General features: G+C 34.1%; 5 protein-coding genes across 5 annotated transcripts; 3 read left to right on the top strand and 2 right to left on the bottom strand.

Annotated features, from left to right (window-relative positions):
• LOC131806266 (uncharacterized) lies at window positions 1-888 on the top strand. Its single transcript, XM_059130232.1, has 3 exons — window positions 1-6; window positions 71-415; window positions 478-888. Exons 1-3 carry the CDS (start codon window positions 1-3, stop codon window positions 886-888), a joined length of 762 nt encoding a protein of 253 aa, XP_058986215.1.
• A 1761-nt stretch (window positions 889-2649) lies between these two features.
• On the top strand, window positions 2650-4372 carry LOC101900687 (splicing factor 45). Its single transcript, XM_005188062.4, has 4 exons — window positions 2650-2884; window positions 2952-3770; window positions 3994-4168; window positions 4243-4372. Exons 1-4 carry the CDS (start codon window positions 2753-2755, stop codon window positions 4335-4337), a joined length of 1221 nt encoding a protein of 406 aa, XP_005188119.1. The 5' UTR covers window positions 2650-2752; the 3' UTR covers window positions 4338-4372.
• On the bottom strand, window positions 4361-6285 carry LOC101901210 (2-oxoglutarate and iron-dependent oxygenase domain-containing protein 3). The gene is made up of 5 exons (XM_005188065.4): window positions 6144-6285; window positions 5164-5620; window positions 4953-5105; window positions 4675-4880; window positions 4361-4615 (listed from the first exon to the last, which is right to left on the bottom strand). Exons 1-5 carry the CDS (start codon window positions 6236-6238, stop codon window positions 4537-4539), a joined length of 990 nt encoding a protein of 329 aa, XP_005188122.1. The 5' UTR covers window positions 6239-6285; the 3' UTR covers window positions 4361-4536.
• Window positions 6286-7627: 1342 nt separating this feature from the next.
• LOC101900509 (probable cytosolic Fe-S cluster assembly factor GJ13047) lies at window positions 7628-9836 on the bottom strand. Its single transcript, XM_005188061.4, has 6 exons — window positions 9676-9836; window positions 9254-9346; window positions 8518-9187; window positions 8236-8455; window positions 8020-8177; window positions 7628-7951 (listed from the first exon to the last, which is right to left on the bottom strand). Exons 1-6 carry the CDS (start codon window positions 9736-9738, stop codon window positions 7713-7715), a joined length of 1443 nt encoding a protein of 480 aa, XP_005188118.2. The 5' UTR covers window positions 9739-9836; the 3' UTR covers window positions 7628-7712.
• A 3749-nt stretch (window positions 9837-13585) lies between these two features.
• Window positions 13586-16486, top strand: LOC101901040 (uncharacterized). Its single transcript, XM_011296103.3, has 3 exons — window positions 13586-14490; window positions 14549-16041; window positions 16116-16486. Exons 1-3 carry the CDS (start codon window positions 13683-13685, stop codon window positions 16281-16283), a joined length of 2469 nt encoding a protein of 822 aa, XP_011294405.2. The 5' UTR covers window positions 13586-13682; the 3' UTR covers window positions 16284-16486.
• Window positions 16487-19126: the final 2640 nt, after the last annotated feature.

Below are 19126 nucleotides of genomic sequence, written 5' to 3'. Positions count from 1 at the left end.
ATGAACGTTTTTTGATAACTCTCATCTCTCTATTTGCCAAATTATTGTTTTCTGTTTTATGTGAATTGAGAGGGGAGGTCCTCTTAATGACATATTACGGGAGACAAGAATTGATAAGCGTACTGGGGTGGACTGGAAAAATTTCTGTAGAGAAGTTGTGGTCTTTAGTTCATTCCAGACGCATTTGCAAATAGGCAGCCCTGGTAAAATTGTCGAGATCGACGAATACAAAATCGGAAGGAGGAAGTTTCACCGTGGCCATGCTGTTGAGGGGCAATGGGTTTTCGGCGGTGTTGAACGGGAAACAAATAAATGTTTTATTGTTCCCGTTGAAGACCGCTCGAAACAAACCTTGCTGCCCCTCATTAAAAAGTATATACGACCCGGTTCAGTTATTATTTCCGATTTTTGGAAGGTAAGATTAAATAATATGTTGACATATATTATCTTATAATAAATATTATATTTTTTTTGTAGTCTTATGACACCTTGGATGAGGAGGGGTACACCCATTATAAAGTCAATCACTCGGAGCATTTTGTGGATCCCGAGACGGGGCACCATACCAACACTATAGAGGGTTTATGGCGCCACCTCAAGGTATCACTTTCTGCATATAACCGTAGAAAAATATTTTTCAACGGTTATATACAGACATTTATATTCTTGAGGTGGTGCAACGCTAACCAGAAAAATCCATTTGAGGAATTTCTGCGCTTTGCTGGACAACTTTACGACCCCACAAATACTAAAGTTGAACAGCAAAGGCAGGAATTCCAAATGCATTTAATGGAACCCTCTATAGTGTTGGAGGTGAGTGCTTCTGAGGATAGCTCCGAGGATGAGGACGCACCACCCAAAAAAGAAGGCGCCTTTAACAAAAATTAAATTTAATTGTTAAATTTTTATTGTTTAAATCATTTATTATTTTTTGTAAATTTTGTTAATTTAATTCTAATTTTTAATTGTTTTTTCTTTGTTAATATAATTTGTAATTTCGTTTTAAGAATTAAAAGTGAATAAAATTAAAAGAATATAAATAGTTTTAATTAGAAAAGAGGGTGTTTTACTTTTAAATGCTTAGAATATTATGGATCGCGTAGCCGGTGTTGGACATACCCCAGAGGAGAAAATTTTGAGCTCCGGCCGAAGGCCGTCTACTTACAAAAATTACAATTTTTAGAAAAACTATGGATCGTGTAGCCGGTGTTGGATATACCCCAGAGGAGAAAATCATAAGACCCGGCCGAAGGCTGGCTACTTACAACAATTACAATTTTTAGAAAAACTATTGATCGCGTAGCCGGTGTTGGACATACCCCAGAGGAGAAAATCTCAAGCCCCGGCCGAAGGCCGGCTACTTACGAAAACTACAAATTTTAGAAAACTATTGATCGCGTAGCCGGTGTTGGACATACCCCAGAGGAGAAAATCTTAAGCCCCGGCCGAAGGCCGGTTGCTTAAAAAAGCTATAAAGCTGCAAGTACATAAGAAGCTTGAAGTCATGGCCAGGCATATTTTGTGATATTTCACAAAGGGAGGACAGAGTCGCACTAAACTTGACATTAATATGCCTAGCCTTGACTTCAAGCTTTTTATGTACTTGCAGCTTAAAGGTCGAAGTCAAATGCATCTAGACTGGAGAAAAATATAATTTAATGAATTCTATCTCTTATATCTTCGGAGCCACAAAAGATATCAACACATATGACACCATTTTGGAAAGGCAATAGTGTTAGCTATAATATAGTGTATAGATTTAAGGACCCTATAATGGGTCCATTTTCGAGTTTTTATGGGTTTTTCAAAAAGTACTCATACAAGAATGCAAATTTTCCTAAATTTCTCCGAAACCGGTTCCAGTAACCCCGTCATGTGACCACTTGTTGGATAGGTATTTTTTATTGATATCGGTTACATAGAACGGGATATGTTTCCGATCTTTTGGGTCGAATAACCGGGTATTTCCCCCATTGCCGTAATCAGGTTACAAATACCTCCCTGCGGTAAAAATTTCAAAATGATCCGAGCATAGCCCCTAAACTCAACTTGCTCCAATTCTACCATGATTACACCTCAAACTCATTTAATTCCTACACTTGATATAAGTTGTGTTCCAGTACTTTTTTACTAATAAAACTAGCAGAAGAGAGAACAGTTCGAAATGTCATTCTCATTTAGGTTTGCTCAAAAAATAAGGGAACGGAAAATTAGCAGAAATGCGATAAAATGTCAAAATTCAGAATTCCAAAAGTAAACAGCCTAAATCGGACTGGTGAAACCTTACTGAAAAGATAATTTTCCTTATTGAAATGTATCAATACATTTTTCAACCTTGTTAGCCTGCCAATTAAATGTCAAATTTACAATATGCACATTTCTGCTCGGCCAAATTCATGTAGCTAAAACAAGCAGAAATGTGCACCACTCAGCGCCATTTTTTTCTCGAGAGAGCTGCAAGTTTTGCTAGTTTTTGGAGTACGGGAACGCGTTGTAGCAGAATTAGTGCTAATTAGTACTAATTTGCAGATTCTGGAACACAACTATAGTGTGCACTAGGTTGTAGTCTATCAGAGGAGAAAAAGTTGGTAACCCTGTTCATATGCTTATCTGTAAGTAAGGAACCTATAGTGTGTGTATACTTTCGTCGATCTTTACAACCCTTGTGGAGAAAAATAAAATACGGGAATATATCACAATAAACAAAACAAACATTTATTTTTAAAGAAAAAAATATTAAAACAGTTAATAAATGGATTTATATGATGATATTGACACAAAACCCAAAGCCTCTCAAATCGATGGCTGGTCTTCGGGTATTAAAATGTTGCAAACTCAATTGGCCATAAAAAAGGCTACTACAAAGGAACAGCCGAAGAAACCGGTAGGTATATGGAACAGTCTTGTTAACGATTCCCACTAACCGACACACATTCCTGATGTCTCTGCAGTTAATGACACCAGTAGTCAATTTAAAGGCAAAGAAAATACAAACACCTGAGGAGATAACTGTTTCCAGATCGTCGTCAGACACAAAGCCCATTATCAAGGCCCAACCATTGGTGCCCTCATTAGAGAACATAAAAACTGATGATTGGGATTTTGTTGATGAATATGATCCAGCATGGCCAAATGAATATGAAAAACTGAAGGAGAAACGCAATAGTCTTAAGGATAGAAATCGCAATGAAGACCGTGATAGAGGACGCGGTCGGGAGCAGGGTGATAGGGATCGTAAACGTAATCGACGAAATTCACGTAATAGGGATTCACCGCCAGTTAAATTTAGTGGTTTTGGTCAGCGAATAACCGACGAAGATCGTTATAGTCCACCCACTACAACAGGAGGGCAGGCGAAAGGTGGTGTCGCCATTGCTCCACCTCCCTCATTGCAGGAAATTTCAATTGCAAATGAGGGCGATCCATCGTCGAATGTAACTATACCCTATTCTGCTAGTTCAGTTGCGGCCAAAATTATGGCCAAATATGGTTTCAAAGATGGTCAAGGTTTGGGCAAGCAAGAGCAGGGTATGTCCATGGCTTTGCAAGTGGAAAAGACTTCCAAGCGTGGCGGACGCATTATACATGAACGTGATGTATTCTTGCCTCCGCCAACGCCATCTGCAGCAGGGAGTGGTAGCCCTGTTGCATCTAGTCCAATTGCTAACATGGCTCCTCCAGCGGCACCACCACCATCAGCAAATGATTCCAATTCAAATCCAAGTATTACTGAGATAATGAAAACACCCAGTAAAGTTGTTTTATTGAGGGTAAGTTTAAAATCTATGACTTGGTATTAAAGTCACTACAAAAAATAATATTCGTCATGTCGATGGAGGACATTCAGAAATAGAGGTTTAATTGCCTATATCGCTTTAAATAGAATTATGGAAAATAAGGGAAACATTTATTGTAAAATAATATGCACCCAAAATACTCCTAGAAAAATTTATATTGATATTTTTAACCCCACAAACCATTTGCTACTTGAAGAACATGGTGGGCCCAGGAGATGTGGACGATGAACTAGAGCCAGAAGTGAAAGATGAATGCAACACCAAATATGGAGAAGTGGTCAAAGTTTTAATACATGAAGCATTTGGGACAACTCCAGAGGATGCAGTCAAGATATTTGTGGAATTTAAGCGTATGGAAAGTGCCATTAAAGGTAAGCGGCAAATGCATTATGTTATACCATTTTTTGTTAACCTTTTTATATTTGACTAAAAAACCCCTATACAGCTGTGGTAGATCTTAATGGCCGTTTCTTTGGTGGACGTCAAGTACGAGCTGGATTTTACGATTTCGATAAATTCCAAAATTTAGAATTGAGCTAAGTAATAAATTGCCAAATAAGAAATTATGTACACAACTTTCGTTGTTATTTTTTATTATTGCTATATTTTCAAGTGTATAGGTATACAAATAATATTTTAAGAACTAAATGTTATAAATAATACTTTCATTAATAAGTAATTGATATATGGTGCGGTGGTTCGCCTCAGTGGCTCATCATTTCTCACATAACATTGAGATTTATTCTTTTAACGCGGGCATTTTTGGATCACTAATGGAAAACTTTTTATCACAGCTAAAAGATATTGTTACAGCAAATCTGCAATTTTTGAAACAAATATCAATTGTAGGTTCAGTAAATTTATATATTATAATAACCTTGTGCCTTCGGTAACTTGTTCCACATGATGTTTGTTTTCCCAACCCGATGTAAAAGCACTGACTCTTCCCCTTTTGGGTTCAACACACGATGTTGTGCGATTTTCCCCCTCGCCATCGACAAATATGAAACGTCCTCCTTTGAAATCCTTATTAAAACTGGTTAAATACAATAAAGATGTGTAATGAAATGAAGGGTAGGTTTCCTTAAAAAGAAATGTTGAAATTAATACAAATTAGCATGAATTGAGAAAAACTATTTGTACTTCACTTTATACCTTATCCACATGTTCATGCCAATATTCATCGTGCACGGTTTTGGCCGTAGCATTTGTTATTCTAGAGAAGAATGTAGGATATGTCAGATGCAGGTGTTCAGCTGCAATGCCAAAATGTTCGGCTATTGCTAGTTTTATTTTACCCTTAACCAGCTGCAAAAAGGAAATACAAATTTAGAAAATTAAATAAATAAAATAATAAATTTCTTACATTGTATGTTCTCAGATGTTCCGAAGTGATTTGTTCCTTTGCTTGGGGCATTTGATAGATGTTAAGGAATTTATCACCATATGATAATGCTCCAGAATGAATATCCAATATAGATGCGCCTCCTGATGAGCCCGCCAAATTGATAACATTCGAAGCCATCTCTAGAAGCTGTTCCACCTCACTGGGCTCAATTAATTTATCGGCCACGAAACGTCCACATTTCGTCGGTACACACTGGGGAAATTGCTTTATTTCCCTTTCATATTCCTGCGAGCAATTAAATTTTTGCATGCGTAAAGCTAGATTTTCTTTAACCAATGCAAACTTGGTCTCATTAGTTTGACCAATCTTGTAGAAGTAGACAATTACTGCCACCGAGATGACAGTAACTGCCCGCGTCCATAGACGATGTTTAAATGAACCGGTTGCTTGTCGTAACTCTTCATTGTTCGCAGCGCTATAATAAAGAACAAATTTCATATTGTAATACCATTAATGTTCAATTGTACAAACTTTTTAAGGTAAGTTCGCCCTATTATTACTAAGGGAAATGTCGGCACAGCAAAAAATATGTATGTACATATATTAAATTTTTAAATCCATAAAATGGAAATTAAAATAGAATCTCCGAGTTTGTGACTCCAGCTCAGTCATTTAAAATATTGAAATTAGAAATTCCCTAAAAGTGAACATGTAGAATTGGACTTCTATCCCGAGCTATAACAAAATATTTGGACTATATTCCCACCATCTCTACATAATAGAAATCATGATTATCCATCACATTCACATATATTGTATATGCTAGTGATTGATCTTTACCCTGCATCAGTCTAAAATTCAAATTAAATTAATATAAATTATATAGCATACTTTGAGGCTCTTTGGTTACAGTGACATATTGACATTTGTAAAAGGGAAACAAATCTTGTTTATCTCGCACAATATCTCCATAGAGGGCCAAATTAATTTCTACTTACATTTTATTTTTCCGAGCTTCTTTATTATTCTTCTTTAATTCACCAATATTATCGTTATTTTGCAAACGCCGTTGCCTTACACTTTTTTCCGTCATATTTTCTTGGTTTACAAATAATTTAGCTTTGCAGCTCCGTATCAAATTTTTTGAAATAGCAATTCATTCACTTAATGGAACTGCTGAAGCTAGTTGCTCTGTTGGGGTTCCGTAGTTCAAGCTTAAAGAACAGTGTGGCCCATTTTGGTAATTTTTTTAGTTTACATTTCTTTTTATGACAAACTTGTGAGATTGTTAATTTAAAAATATTAGTTCCGTTGGAAGTTATATATTAGGGTTTGATGTTTCATATCCATGTTGCAATACCTCTGCAATTATATTTTAAATATTTATTCTTGCACATCCATAATAAAAAAGGTCACATGTAGTTTTTATTTCGATTATAGGTTTAGAAGTAGCAAAAAAGCGCTATTTTTGCAACTTTTGAACCCTATTAAAATTAAGAAGGCAATGTCATGCAATCGTATGCTTACATATCTTTTAAAGTTGTATGTTTGACAAATTATCGATGTCAGAATGTTTATTTACAGATGTATTGTGCATACCATGGTAGAAGAATACAGGCAGCAACGCTTAGGAGCATCGATATATGAAAAAATTTTAATGTTTCTTCAAAAATAAGTATATTTATATATAGGTTTACCTATACGACGCCAATCGGAGGTTGTTGTGATATGTATTTTTTTAAACAATTTTCGAAAATTTGAATAATTTTCCATTCAAAAATATCAATTCCAAAATTGGTTTGACAGTTTATTGTCCCAGCAGCTGTGTCGATGCGACTACCTGTATTCTTTTACTATGGTGCATACACAACTCAGAGATGGGAACCTGTTTTCAATGTAGTGAAATTTGACAAGATAAATTACAAAAAACTGCAGAGCTGGATATTATAATTTGAAATGAGGTTACCTAGCTTTTGGTATTTTCCATTACTGCAAAAATGTAAAAGTTTTTACTGCCATAATCGATTTTCCCTTTATGATATCGAAAAAAAAATGCAAAACAAATAGATTCTGGCAAGTTGTGGAACAGAGCATTTAATTGCACCATGCCTATATCTCGGCAAGCGTTGATTCGCCCCAAAAAAAAAGAAGTCGTTTTGATTAGAATAACAGGAGCTACTTTCGGTACAAATTTCAGAATTTTCCCCTAGCTAGAGCTAAACTCAATTTAAACCCAGTTTAGTTGGAGTATTAGCATCGGGATGACCTCAACGAATATTGTTAAGTATTTTTTTTTTTCTTTATATAACAAATTCAAGTATCAAGAATAATAATTTCTGCCGTTTGGATCTCTGATCACATGCGATAGCTTAATTTGACTTTAAGTAGAAAAGATAAATTCTTTGGAAATTTAGGTAAAAATGGTTACCAACAGCACAATGAAAACTTTACCATAAATGCGAAAAACAAACCTTGGCCAATATAAAATATGCCTATTTCTTTTATTAAAAATGCTTACAACATACATTTACATAAATTTCCAAACATTGCCCTCTACGTGGAATATTTCACCATTTTATATTTAGTGCTGTGTTCATTTTCTCCACAGCATGATAGCTGGTATGTAACAAGACCTTCGATTTGTCCGAGTGAGCACCGTCAAAAAAGTTATTATAAATTGTTTTTGTTGTCACATTCTCCGGTTGTGATTGGGGCAATTCTCTATATAACTTTTCCAGTTGGATGGTGAGATCACGAATATGTTGACCTGTTGGAGGTCTAATTTGTGCACCGCCATTAATACATCCTTGAAAAACAAAAAAAAAAAACAATTATTGTGTGAATATGTTTTGAGAAAGCTTTGTAAATGATTACCTGAAGGACATGCCATCACTTCCACAAAATGATATTGCACTTTGCCTCGTTTCAATTTTTGTACTAAATTCTGTATATTTCGAAAACCATTGGCAATGGCAAATTTTAACACTGATTTTCCATCCACTTCCAATGAGACTTCACGAAAATCGGGATTTCTGATAAATAAATAAAAAACTAAATAATAAAATTTTCCTCTGTGAAATATGGACTTACCTCAATGTTTTAAATTCCAATGTTTCTAATTCAGTGTTAAATAACTCTTTGGCTGCCTGTTGAAAAATAAATTCAGCATAGCCTCCAGATGTGCTTAAACCGTGAGCCCACACATGTGAACTATTATCTCCCGCAGAAATTGCATCTCCCCAAGGCCAATCATATGGAGCACATGGAAAGCTATCTAAGGTTTTGTCATCCAGCATTTGCTCTATTTCAACTAAAATATTACAAAAAAAATTAGACTCATGTCAAGGGCTGCAAATAAACAAAATTACTTACTCGATGTTATTACACAATCGACATCTTTACAATTTAGTACTTCGTTAAAGAAATCGGATCTTGATGCCTCTAACTTCTTGTCGTAACATGGCATTATTGTTATATGATATATTTTCTCTGGCGGAGTGTTTAGCTTTTGACCCAACAGTTGTTTTGCTAATACACCCATAATCTGTTGAGGTGAGCGTGTCGTTGCTATATATGGCAATATGAAATTTCCATGTGTCTTCTCGGCATAACACACCCAACCGGGACATGATGAGGATAGCATTGGAAATGGCTTGTCCGGAGCATTATCACGAAACCGTTCAATAAACTCATTTCGGCATTCCAATAAAGCCAAATCATCGGCCACTTTTGTTGTTAGAACATAGTCAGCTCCTAAATGTCGCAAGTATCCACTAAAATGTTCAGCCGCCTTCTCTACGGATAGACCATATCGTTGTGCCAAACTTACAATGGGCTGTTGACTCACTGTAAATACTATGACTTTGGCTTGGCTGATTGTATTCTCGCTTGCTTTCAATTCCTGATTTTCTTTTAAAACTTTCGTCACTTCATCTTGGCTTTGCTGGGTTATTAGAACGCCCTCGGCCGATGTAATGCAACCCGAACAAGCAAGACAATCTTGCAAAGTTATTTCAACTTTTTGTAATTTTTGTTTTCCAGCCTGTTATAAAATTGGTTTTATTTCATTAAAATTCATCATAACAATATGTAATTCGTTAAAACTTACCGCAGTTTCTTCATAATAACCATCTTCTTGAATGGATATTTTTGCACCAGTCTTCGTTTTAGTTTTTTCTATTTGGACAGGTTTTATACATTCCTTTAAAAAAGAAAAGAATCATAAACTGGACAGAACAAAAACAAATTTGATTTTAATTGTTTGAAAATGAAGTAACACGGATACGACTTTTGGTGGAAACATTAGAGCTTACAGGTCTATACTGCTGATGTATATGCAAACCGACTATCTTTAGTGGCCTACTTTTTACATGTGAGAATTGTAATTAAAAACATCCTCACACACAAATCTGCATTAATTGACCTCTTATTGGATTTATTTCTTTTGGAAAAAGTTACATCTCTGAAATGAAATACCTTTTGTGGCTCTTCTTCCTAACTTTGATTTATAAAATTTGTAATATATAATACCTGGGAAGGGGTAATGAAATCATCCAGATCTGTTAACTGTAAGGCTCCGCTAAAGCGTGACATCTTTATACTTTTTGTGTCTAAATTATCAAAATTATCAAGAATATAGGATTTATTTCGTCTTCGATAAGCGCAACAACAATTGAAATAAAAAACACAAATCAGATGTTTCGATAGGGTTACCACCTCAAATAAATTTGAAATGGTAATAGTGTGCATACCGATGCACATGAATTCAGGTGGAGGCATCAGGATTTTAGCTGACTTCATAAACACACTTTGCAAAGCAATATTATATGACAACACCGCTTTTCAAATAATGAACTGTCGCCTTAGTACAATGGAATAAGTAAAATAAAATAAAATAAAAATTGATTTTGCTTATTTTAAAAGATTTCTCTCTAAATTAAAAAAAAAATAAGACATGAATGGAATGTTTGCGGTTATTCAACAAAAGTGAATCCATGTTAGAAGGACAATATTAGTTGTGTTCCAGTACTTTTTAGTAGTAAAACTAGCAGAAGAGAGAACAGTTCGAAATGTCATTCTCATTTAGGTTTGCTCAAAAAATAAGGGAACGGAAAATGAGCAGAAATGCGATAAAATGTCAAAATTCAAAATTCCAAAAGTAAACAGCCTAAATCGGACTGGTGAAACCTTACTGAAAAGAGCGCCAACATTTAAAATATGAGTATTGAAGACGATAAGTTAAAATTAATAATTTATAATAATAATTAATAATCTGATTCCTCATTCAGCCAGTCCTCTTCACTGCTGGAATCATCCAAAAGTGAATACACCAGGTGCTCCATATTTTCTCTTTTTTTTTTTGCACGACAAATATTAGTTTTTCTTTTAGTTTTCAAGTTGATCATTTTCTTTATTGAAATGTATCAATACATTTTTCAACCTTGTTAGCCCTGCCAATTAAATGTCAAATTTACAATATGCACATTTCTGCTCGGCCAAATTCATGTAGCTAAAACAAGCAGAAATGAGCACCACTCAGCGTCATTTTTTTCTCGAGAGAGCTGCAAGTTTTGCTAGTTTTTGGAGTACGGGAACGCGTTGTAGCAGAATTAGTGCTAATTAGTACTAATTTGCAGGTTCTGGAACACAACTATTGTTTCGAAAAAAAAAAAATGAGAACTAAAACATTGCAAACTGAAAAAATGCAAAACTAGTAAATTCTTGGAAGTTCTGCAACATACGAGAGTACATGAAGAAATTTTTTGGCTGCCTTAAGTCATTGGCTGGCTTATGCCATGTTTACGTTAGAACTTTTTGTAGGGTTAACCTTCTTTGAGAGGATTTATTTGAAGTAAAAGTAATGGATATGACAATTTAAATCCAAATCCAGTGGGTTAACCCTCAAATATATAAACGTACTATTAGTTCGATCCACTATTTATATAAATCACTTTATGTGTACAATTTTGGGATGAAACTGTATTGTTCTACTATTTTAGATTCAATCTTGTTTCGCGGTTTTCCCCAATATAAGAATTTTTTTAAAGAATGAAAAATAAACAAAACCAACTGTTGCATATTTAAAAGTCTATTTAACATTATAATTCAGCACAGATTTGCATTTTATAATTATTTTGAAGTTGAGTAACCTTTCGTATTGAGCCATGAGTAGAGCTACCAATCGAATTTATTTTCTTGGCTCAACATGTCCAATTTAGTTGCGTATTCTATCATTTATTTGAAAATTGTTTAAAAAACATTAAAAATCTGTTGTAATCAAAATCGTGATCATATTAAAATAAAATCATGGCTCAATAAGAAAGGTTGCTCAACTTCAAAGAAACTAGAAAAATGCAACTCTGTGCTGGAGTCTTATAGACTTTGTTAATTTTTTAACAAAATTCTTATGTTGGGAAAAACCCGCGAAACAAGAATGGATATAGGGGGTTTATCCAAAAGATTGTATATAAAATAGTAGGAAAATATAGTTTTATCCCGAAATTGTACAATGTGTTACCGATTTCGTCGAAAAAATAGAATCACATTCTGAGTCGATTTATGCATGTCCGTCCGTCTGTCCATGTATTTTTGTGAACAAAGTACAGTTCGCATTTATTACCCGATCCAGATGAAATTTTTCACAAATTATTTGTTTGACTCAAGGACGAACCCTATTGAAATTGGAGATAATCGGAAAAAATTTAGATATAGCTCCTATATATATCTTCGTCCGATTTGCCCTTTATTGTGCACCAAACGAGTAATATCAGCCCGAATAGTAGGGAATTTTGCACATGCAACCAAATTAGGCCTGAAAATAAGTATGCCAAATTTAATCAAAATCGGTTCAGATATAGTTACAGCTCCAATATATATTCTTCATCCGATTTGTTATTGTAGTCTTCCGCAGCCGTAATATGCACTCTGCAACAATAGTTGTGTTCCAGAACCTAAAAAATTAGTACTAATTCTGCTACAACGCGTTCCCGTACTCCAAAAACTAGCAAAACTTGCAGCTCTCTCGAGAAAAAAATGGCGCTGAGTGGTACACATTTCTGCTTGTTTTAGCTACATGAATTTGGCCGAGCAGAAATGTGGATATTGTAAATTTGACATTTAATTGGCAGGGCTAACAAGGTTGAAAAATGCATTGATACATTTCAATGTTCGCGCGTCACAACAAAAAAAAAAGAAAATGATCAACTTAAAAACTAAAGGAAAAACTAATATTTGTCGTGCAAAAAACAAATATGGAGCAACTGATGTATTCACTTTTGGATGATTTCAGCAGTGAAGAGGACTGGCTGAATGAGGAATCAGATTATTAATTATTATTATAGATTATTAATTTTCACGTATCGTCTTCAATACTCATTTTTTTAAATTGTGACGTCCTTTTCAGTAATGTTTCACCAGTCCGATTTAGACAGTTTACTTTTGGAATTTTGACATTTAATCGCATTTCTGCTAATTTTCCGTTCCTTTATTTTTTGAACACACCTAAATGAAAATGACATTTCGAACTGTTCTCTCTTCTGCTAGTTTTACTACTAAAAAAGTACTGGAACACAACTAATATTTGGGAATATATATCAAATACAGCTCAGAAATACCTTTGCAAAATTTTATCGAGATCGGTTCGTATTTGGATATATCTCCCATATATAACTTCGCCCGATTTAGCTTTTATTGGCACTTGAGTCTAGAAGCTAGTATGTCAAATTTGGTGAAGATCGGTTCAGATATAGCTACAGCTCCCATATATATCCGATTTGTTATTTTTGTTACCCACAGCCGTAATATGCACTCCGTAACAACGATATTCAGGGAAATATATGAAATACAGCTCAGAAATAGCTTTGACAAATTTTATCAAGATCGGTTCAGATTTGTATATAGCTCCCAAGATACAAATGCTTCGGCATATTTAGTCATTTGAACTTTAAATTATAATCATAGCGTCTTTGATTGAATTCTCCCATGAAAACTTTTAATTGTTATGTGGAGCTAGGGTATCATAAAGTCGGCCCCGCCCGACTTTACGACTTTCTTTACTGGTTAAGAGTATTCTATGTCGGGGACATTCTGCTTTCAGAATTCACTTGCAGCCTTGAAATTGTATACTGTTTCTTCTTCCCTTAGGTTCTGGCTGCTGGCGATATGAGGGATTTCACTGAGAATATAGCTGTTCCCAATACGTATGTATTCGTCCTTTTTGTTTCTTTGTATTAGCAGGATAATTATATTTCGCGTTATCATCGAATTGAACTCTGCTTTATTTTCAAAAATAAAAAAGGACAAAGAGCCATGCCTAGTACAGCTAATGTTGCATGATCCGTAGCAAACCTATGCAACAATGTTGTTCAATATCACATATGAACATGATATAACTAAATTAACAAAGTGATCTTTCTGCAAAGCTAGGTAGACCAAAAAAAACTGTCTATAGTTCTAATAGTCCCCCCCAGTGAACGGTTCCATTGAATTGTTATTGTTTATTTCAAAATTAAAATAAATCTATTTCGAATAAAATAACAATGAATGATAACGACTATGAAATGTACGACATATCATCACAAACATCGTGTTCCAAAAATGAAGAAGATGACCCTACAGAAGAGGTGGAGGATGAGATTGATACCTTACTGTGGTCAATTGATGATGATACGATGTTTTATGCTAAAGGACTAAAAAATCACAGTGCTGGAAAGGGGAAATCGGTTTTTGTTACCTGGAATGAAAATTACTTGATGAATTTTGTTTTTAAAACTTCAAGCAAAACAAAGAGAACCACTCTTACTAAAGTTCGCCTAACCATGCCCATGTGTCCTGGCGAGTCAGAGAGAGAAGAAATACTTGATATGCTCATATTAGAGATGAACACCTTACTACTGATGCAAAGTGGTAGGGTATATTATTTTAGTTCTGTCAAATCAATACACTGTGTTCCTTGGCTAATAGATGTACGCTGCATTTGTAGCTGTCCCAATGCACAATTTAGCATTATAAGGCTTAAATGTGGCCAGGACGGACAATCTAACAAACAGTTGTTATTGGAAGTATATCAAGATATACCACAATTGGGAAAATGTCCTACTGCTAAACATGCACTTCGCCGAAGTTATGATATTACATTTGATATAGAAAATGTATTTAATTGTAATTGGACATGCGATCGTTACATTTTGCTTTCATTAATAGCCAATGAGGATAATATTGAGTTTTTAAGACAGATCGTATCAATTGGAAATATAATACGTACCGCCGAAGAACAGGCAACATTAGACCCAAATCAAGAAATTCACATATTTACGGTTTCAGGAAATCTCTTTGCTTTACTTGGAGGTAAGTGATATCAGACAACATGTGGAGTACCTAAAAATTATCTGGTTTTTTTTTATAGATTTTTATGTGGAAAATGGGGAACCCAATGAAGATGGTTGCCAAGAATATGCCATACATCTGCTTAATACATATGCCGCAACAATAGAAAGTATACAAATTGATTGTAGGAAAAATTTGCTAATAGTGTTACTGGAATCTGGTCATATGGATATATGGTATAAAAGTCAAGATATGTTTGGTTCAATACACCATTTGAAACATCAAATTTCTAATTTCACACATTTTGATTACAATTCATCTGAAAATACGTTTTATATTACAAAGCCTGACGAAGTAACACAATTAAGTTTGATAATCTCCAAGGAATTGCGCGAAGACGAATTGGGAGAAACAAAAGAATGTGCCATTAAAGAAGTCCACAAAGCGATAAGTGGCATGGTTGCCTGTACATGGGTGGAAAGTTTAAAACAATTGATCTGCTTGAGCATTAACAACATTTTCTATAGATTATGTTTTGATACGTCCAGCAAGGAGATTTCTGCAATGGAGACTACTGAGGGCTATGAAAATTTTAATAGCCTATATTCATTGACAAATAAAAAAATGAAATTACTTTTGAGCAGGTCTCAAATTGTTAATAATTTAATGGAGTTACCAAAGCAACTGCATGAATCTGTTGACTTGGAATGGCAAAAGCAACAAGTTTTAGCAATGGGTTCTAAAAACATCTGGAATAAGATGTTCAAATGTTACATTGAATATCACCTTATGGAGTCTACTATTAAAAGTCTAAATATGAAAGAAAATATATTCATAAGAACAACATTCGACCGTGATATAGAGGAAAATTATAGTCATAATATGTATTCGGTGTTGCAGTTTAACGCAACCGCTACAACACACAGAGATAAACTATTCTTAACAATAATGCAAGCCACAACATGGCAATTACAATTAAGATCTCAAGGTGAAACTTTGTTAATGCACATTCCATCGGAACTGTTAAGTAAACAGTTTTATATAATTGTAAAATTTTCCACAAAAAATAGAACTATCTTACCAGATTTTTCTCTACATATATTGGCTTTTGTAAAACACTGCTCAACATATATTTGCGTACGAAGTGAAATAAGTTGTTTAAAGACTGAGCTAACATACCGTAACTTATTTTCTCTTAGCAAACAAATAAATATTTATCGAAGTTCAAAATTAAACATTGATTATATAATGCAAAAGTTCCGTCAAAAGAAACCGCCACCATTAAGTTCCTCTCTGCTGCGATACTCTTTTAAAAATCTTAACATACAGGATATTTTAACATTATTTGATATAAGTGATAAAAAGTACCAAAATGCGGAGTACATAACAGTATACTATTTACAAGAGCATGCCGTTGAGATTAAATACGATGCAAAACTGCAAAAACTGGAAATATCAACCGAGAATCCCGAAGCTATTTTTTACTTAAAAACGATCCTAATGTGGAAGTTGAAATCATTGGAAAGAATCGATTTGACAAATTCGAAGAGCAACCATTTACAAAAAATATTGGTAAGTTATTTGATATATCCATTCACTCAATTGATTTTCTTATTTCGTTACTATTTTTTCATCTATTACATCAGCAATGTCAATCGGAAATTGAATGTTTATATGGCTCCTTGACATCTATCATGGAAAACGATGATGGTGGTGGGGGCGGCCATTGCTTACCAGCTGCATCACTTCATATAGAAAATTTAATAAAAATGTACTTAAAAATACGCAATGAATTTGATACAACATTTAGCTGATATTTTAATTTACATACATATTTTTATGTAAATTAAAAGTTCCACTCCTTTTAAGAATCATATCACACTATTAAATCTGTATCAGATTGATAAAGAATAAAATTTTTAGATTTGAAATGATTGTACATTTTATATAAATATAAAGTCAAGTAATTATATTAAGATTTAAAGATGTTAATAAAACAATTATTTTTATTTGAAACCAGCTTGTAGTATTTTATTTGCTTATAACTCCGTACTTTACATTATCAAATATTTCACATACAAATATACCTTTATATATTGAATCCATCGTACTATATACACAAACCAGAGACGGGAACCTTTTTCCAATGAAGTTAAATTTTACAAGGTAAGTTACAGAAATGCTGAAGTGGAAGTTATTATTTGAAATAAGGTTACCTTGATTTAAGTGTACCACGTGGCATAACTACTTAATGCGTATGCACACGATTTTATATATCACAACCATAAATAATTGTAAAAATACTCACCCACCAAGATAGATGTCTTAGCTAGTCGCATCAGCAATTAGCTACAACAAAAACTTGCTCTTCCAAAACCAGCAAGAATTTATTGGTTTTGAATTTTTTTCTATATCTTAAAGGGAAAATTAGCATGGCAGAATTAAGAAAGTAAAGTTATTTCAAATAAGCATACCCATCTCTGCATTTTCTGTCAAATTTCGCTATGGAATACAAGTTTTCATTTCTGCTTTGTGTGTATACAATGGATTTGTAAATATAAATTTGGACAATGAGATGTTGTCAAATGAATAATTTATGATTGCATGAATTTACCTTCTTAATTCTACCATTGCTCTACCATACCTATTTATTGTACCATGGCTCATTGGAAACATAATTTTTTTTTTTTTTTTTTGGTTTATTGAAAAGTAATTGTTGGATAGGTACCCGTAGTACCTATATACCAAGACTAGTTTTGCTTACATATTAGTGAACACTTAAGTAACTAAATAATTGAACTAGTTCCATGGGGAAACATAATTTAATCAAAAGTTTTGTTTATTTGTTGTGTGAAAATAAGACTCCAGTACAGAGTTGCATTTTCCTAGTTGCTTTGAAGTTGAGTAACATTTCTTTTTAAGCCATGGTTCTACCATACTTTTTTATCGGACCATGGCTCATCGGAACAAATATAATTCAATCAAAAGTTTTGTTTATTTGTTGTGTGAAAATAAATAAAGAGAAGAATTCATTGATAAAATATAAAATAAACATTTGTTAAAAAATATCATATAATAAAAAATTTTTGAATCAATAGTCAAATGAAAAAATAGGTCATAAGTCGGAAAAACACTGTCACTCAAAACTGATATTTTTACGAAAATCATTTGCTTAATTTTTGTTGCGTTCATTCTAGAGACCATCGCAAAACAAAACTCATTTGCTAAATTTAATTAGCAACCCTTTTTCTGACGAACTCGACCATGTTATTCTTTAAATAAAATCTATTTTCATATCTAAAATATTTTCGATTGGCAGATGTTACAAAAATAATAAATCTTTTATTTTCGGCATTCATGTTCTTATAAAAACATATACGTTCCATACCAGAGGAATGCTACATTTATTTTTCTATACTTGGACTTAAACATATAAAGACTTGAACCCCTTCATTTTAAGGAATCGTTTTCGGTAATGTTAGTTCTTGTGTTGGTCTCGAATGACATTTTACTTTAGGTCCGCATTTAAAGAGCAAACCCCCAGATTTTCACAATACCCTCTATATGGAAAACACGAGGTCGAAAACTTTATTCACTCACTCAACATACACATTTTACTGGTATCTGAAACTCATTTCACTTCTAGAAACTGTTTTAGAATAAACGGTTACAGTACATACGACACTAAACACCCTAGTGGGAGAGCTTGCGGTGGCACAGCGGTGATAATTTCTAATAAAATTCAGCATTACCCCATGCCAGAATATAAGTTTGACCACCTACAAGCTACAACAGTTGCACTATCTTCAACTAATACAGCTATATCTGCAATATATTGTCCTCCGAGACATAGTATAAGCAAAGATGAATTCGCACACTTTTTCTCATCTCTTGGTAGTAGATTCATTGCAGCTGGAGATTATAATGCCAAACACACCTTCTGGGGATCTAGACTTATTACACCCAGAGGTAGACAGCTTTTAAACTCCATTTCGTCCGCTAAACTGGACGTGTTATCTACTGGCCAGCCTACTTACTGGCCTTCAGACCTGCAAAAACGTCCTGACTTAATTGACTTTGCGGTAACAAAGAATATTAAGAGGGAACAAATGTCCGTGGTACCCTCGTTTGACTTGTCGTCAGACCATTCCCCAACTATAATAACATTAAATGATGTTCAACTCGCAACTTCCCCGGATTATCTACCAAATAAATATACAAACTGGATGAAGTACAAAAAATATGTCAGTACACATGTGAATTCTAACACTCCTCTAAAGTCCGGAGAAGAAATTGACAATGCAGTTAAAATATTTACTTCGATAGTCAACACCGCTGTCAATGTTGCCACTCCCACTAAATTTTCAAAACTAGAAAATAATTCCTATAATCCATCGACCATTCGAAAACTCGTGTCTGATAAAAGGAAGGCCAGAAGAGAATGGCAGAAGCACCGATCACCTAGGTTTCGGGAAAAACTAAAAGAATGTGAAAAACTCTTACAACAAGCACTCAGATTAAATGAAGAGCGAAACCTAAAAATATTCCTAAATAACCTGGATCCCACAGAGAGAACTGACTACAGCTTATGGAAAGCCACAAAAAACTTGAGAAGACCTATCGCCCACGAATCTCCAATTCGCCTAGAAAATGGGAC

Source organism: Musca domestica, unplaced genomic scaffold (genome assembly GCF_030504385.1).
Source record: "Musca domestica strain aabys unplaced genomic scaffold, Musca_domestica.polishedcontigs.V.1.1 7, whole genome shotgun sequence".
In the NCBI taxonomy this organism is placed as follows: Eukaryota; Metazoa; Arthropoda; class Insecta; order Diptera; family Muscidae; genus Musca; species Musca domestica.
This window is presented reverse-complemented; position numbering and strand designations above follow the sequence as displayed.

What these genes read in the sequence shown, in the direction of transcription:
- LOC101901040 (XM_011296103.3), top strand. Translation starts at nt 13,683, where the DNA reads ATGAATGATAACGACTATGAAATGTACGACATATCATCACAAACATCG. An exon ending in TCTCTTTGCTTTACTTGGAG is followed by an intron (nt 14,491 to 14,548) that starts GTAAGTGATATC and finishes TTTTTTTTATAG; the next exon opens with ATTTTTATGTGGAAAATGGG. An exon ending in ACCATTTACAAAAAATATTG is followed by an intron (nt 16,042 to 16,115) that starts GTAAGTTATTTG and finishes CTATTACATCAG; the next exon opens with CAATGTCAATCGGAAATTGA.
- LOC101901210 (XM_005188065.4), bottom strand. Translation starts at nt 6,238, where the DNA reads ATGACGGAAAAAAGTGTAAGGCAACGGCGTTTGCAAAATAACGATAAT. An exon ending in GAAGCTCGGAAAAATAAAAT is followed by an intron (nt 5,621 to 6,143) that starts GTAAGTAGAAAT and finishes TCTTTATTATAG; the next exon opens with CGCTGCGAACAATGAAGAGT. An exon ending in GGCATGAACATGTGGATAAG is followed by an intron (nt 4,881 to 4,952) that starts GTATAAAGTGAA and finishes TTTCTTTTTAAG; the next exon opens with GAAACCTACCCTTCATTTCA.
- LOC101900509 (XM_005188061.4), bottom strand. Translation starts at nt 9,738, where the DNA reads ATGTCACGCTTTAGCGGAGCCTTACAGTTAACAGATCTGGATGATTTC. An exon ending in CGATTGTGTAATAACATCGA is followed by an intron (nt 8,456 to 8,517) that starts GTAAGTAATTTT and finishes GTAATATTTTAG; the next exon opens with TTGAAATAGAGCAAATGCTG. An exon ending in AGTGATGGCATGTCCTTCAG is followed by an intron (nt 7,952 to 8,019) that starts GTAATCATTTAC and finishes TTGTTTTTCAAG; the next exon opens with GATGTATTAATGGCGGTGCA.
- LOC131806266 (XM_059130232.1), top strand. An exon ending in TTATTTCCGATTTTTGGAAG is followed by an intron (nt 416 to 477) that starts GTAAGATTAAAT and finishes TTTTTTTTGTAG; the next exon opens with TCTTATGACACCTTGGATGA.
- LOC101900687 (XM_005188062.4), top strand. Translation starts at nt 2,753, where the DNA reads ATGGATTTATATGATGATATTGACACAAAACCCAAAGCCTCTCAAATC. An exon ending in GTAAAGTTGTTTTATTGAGG is followed by an intron (nt 3,771 to 3,993) that starts GTAAGTTTAAAA and finishes TGCTACTTGAAG; the next exon opens with AACATGGTGGGCCCAGGAGA. An exon ending in TATGGAAAGTGCCATTAAAG is followed by an intron (nt 4,169 to 4,242) that starts GTAAGCGGCAAA and finishes ACCCCTATACAG; the next exon opens with CTGTGGTAGATCTTAATGGC.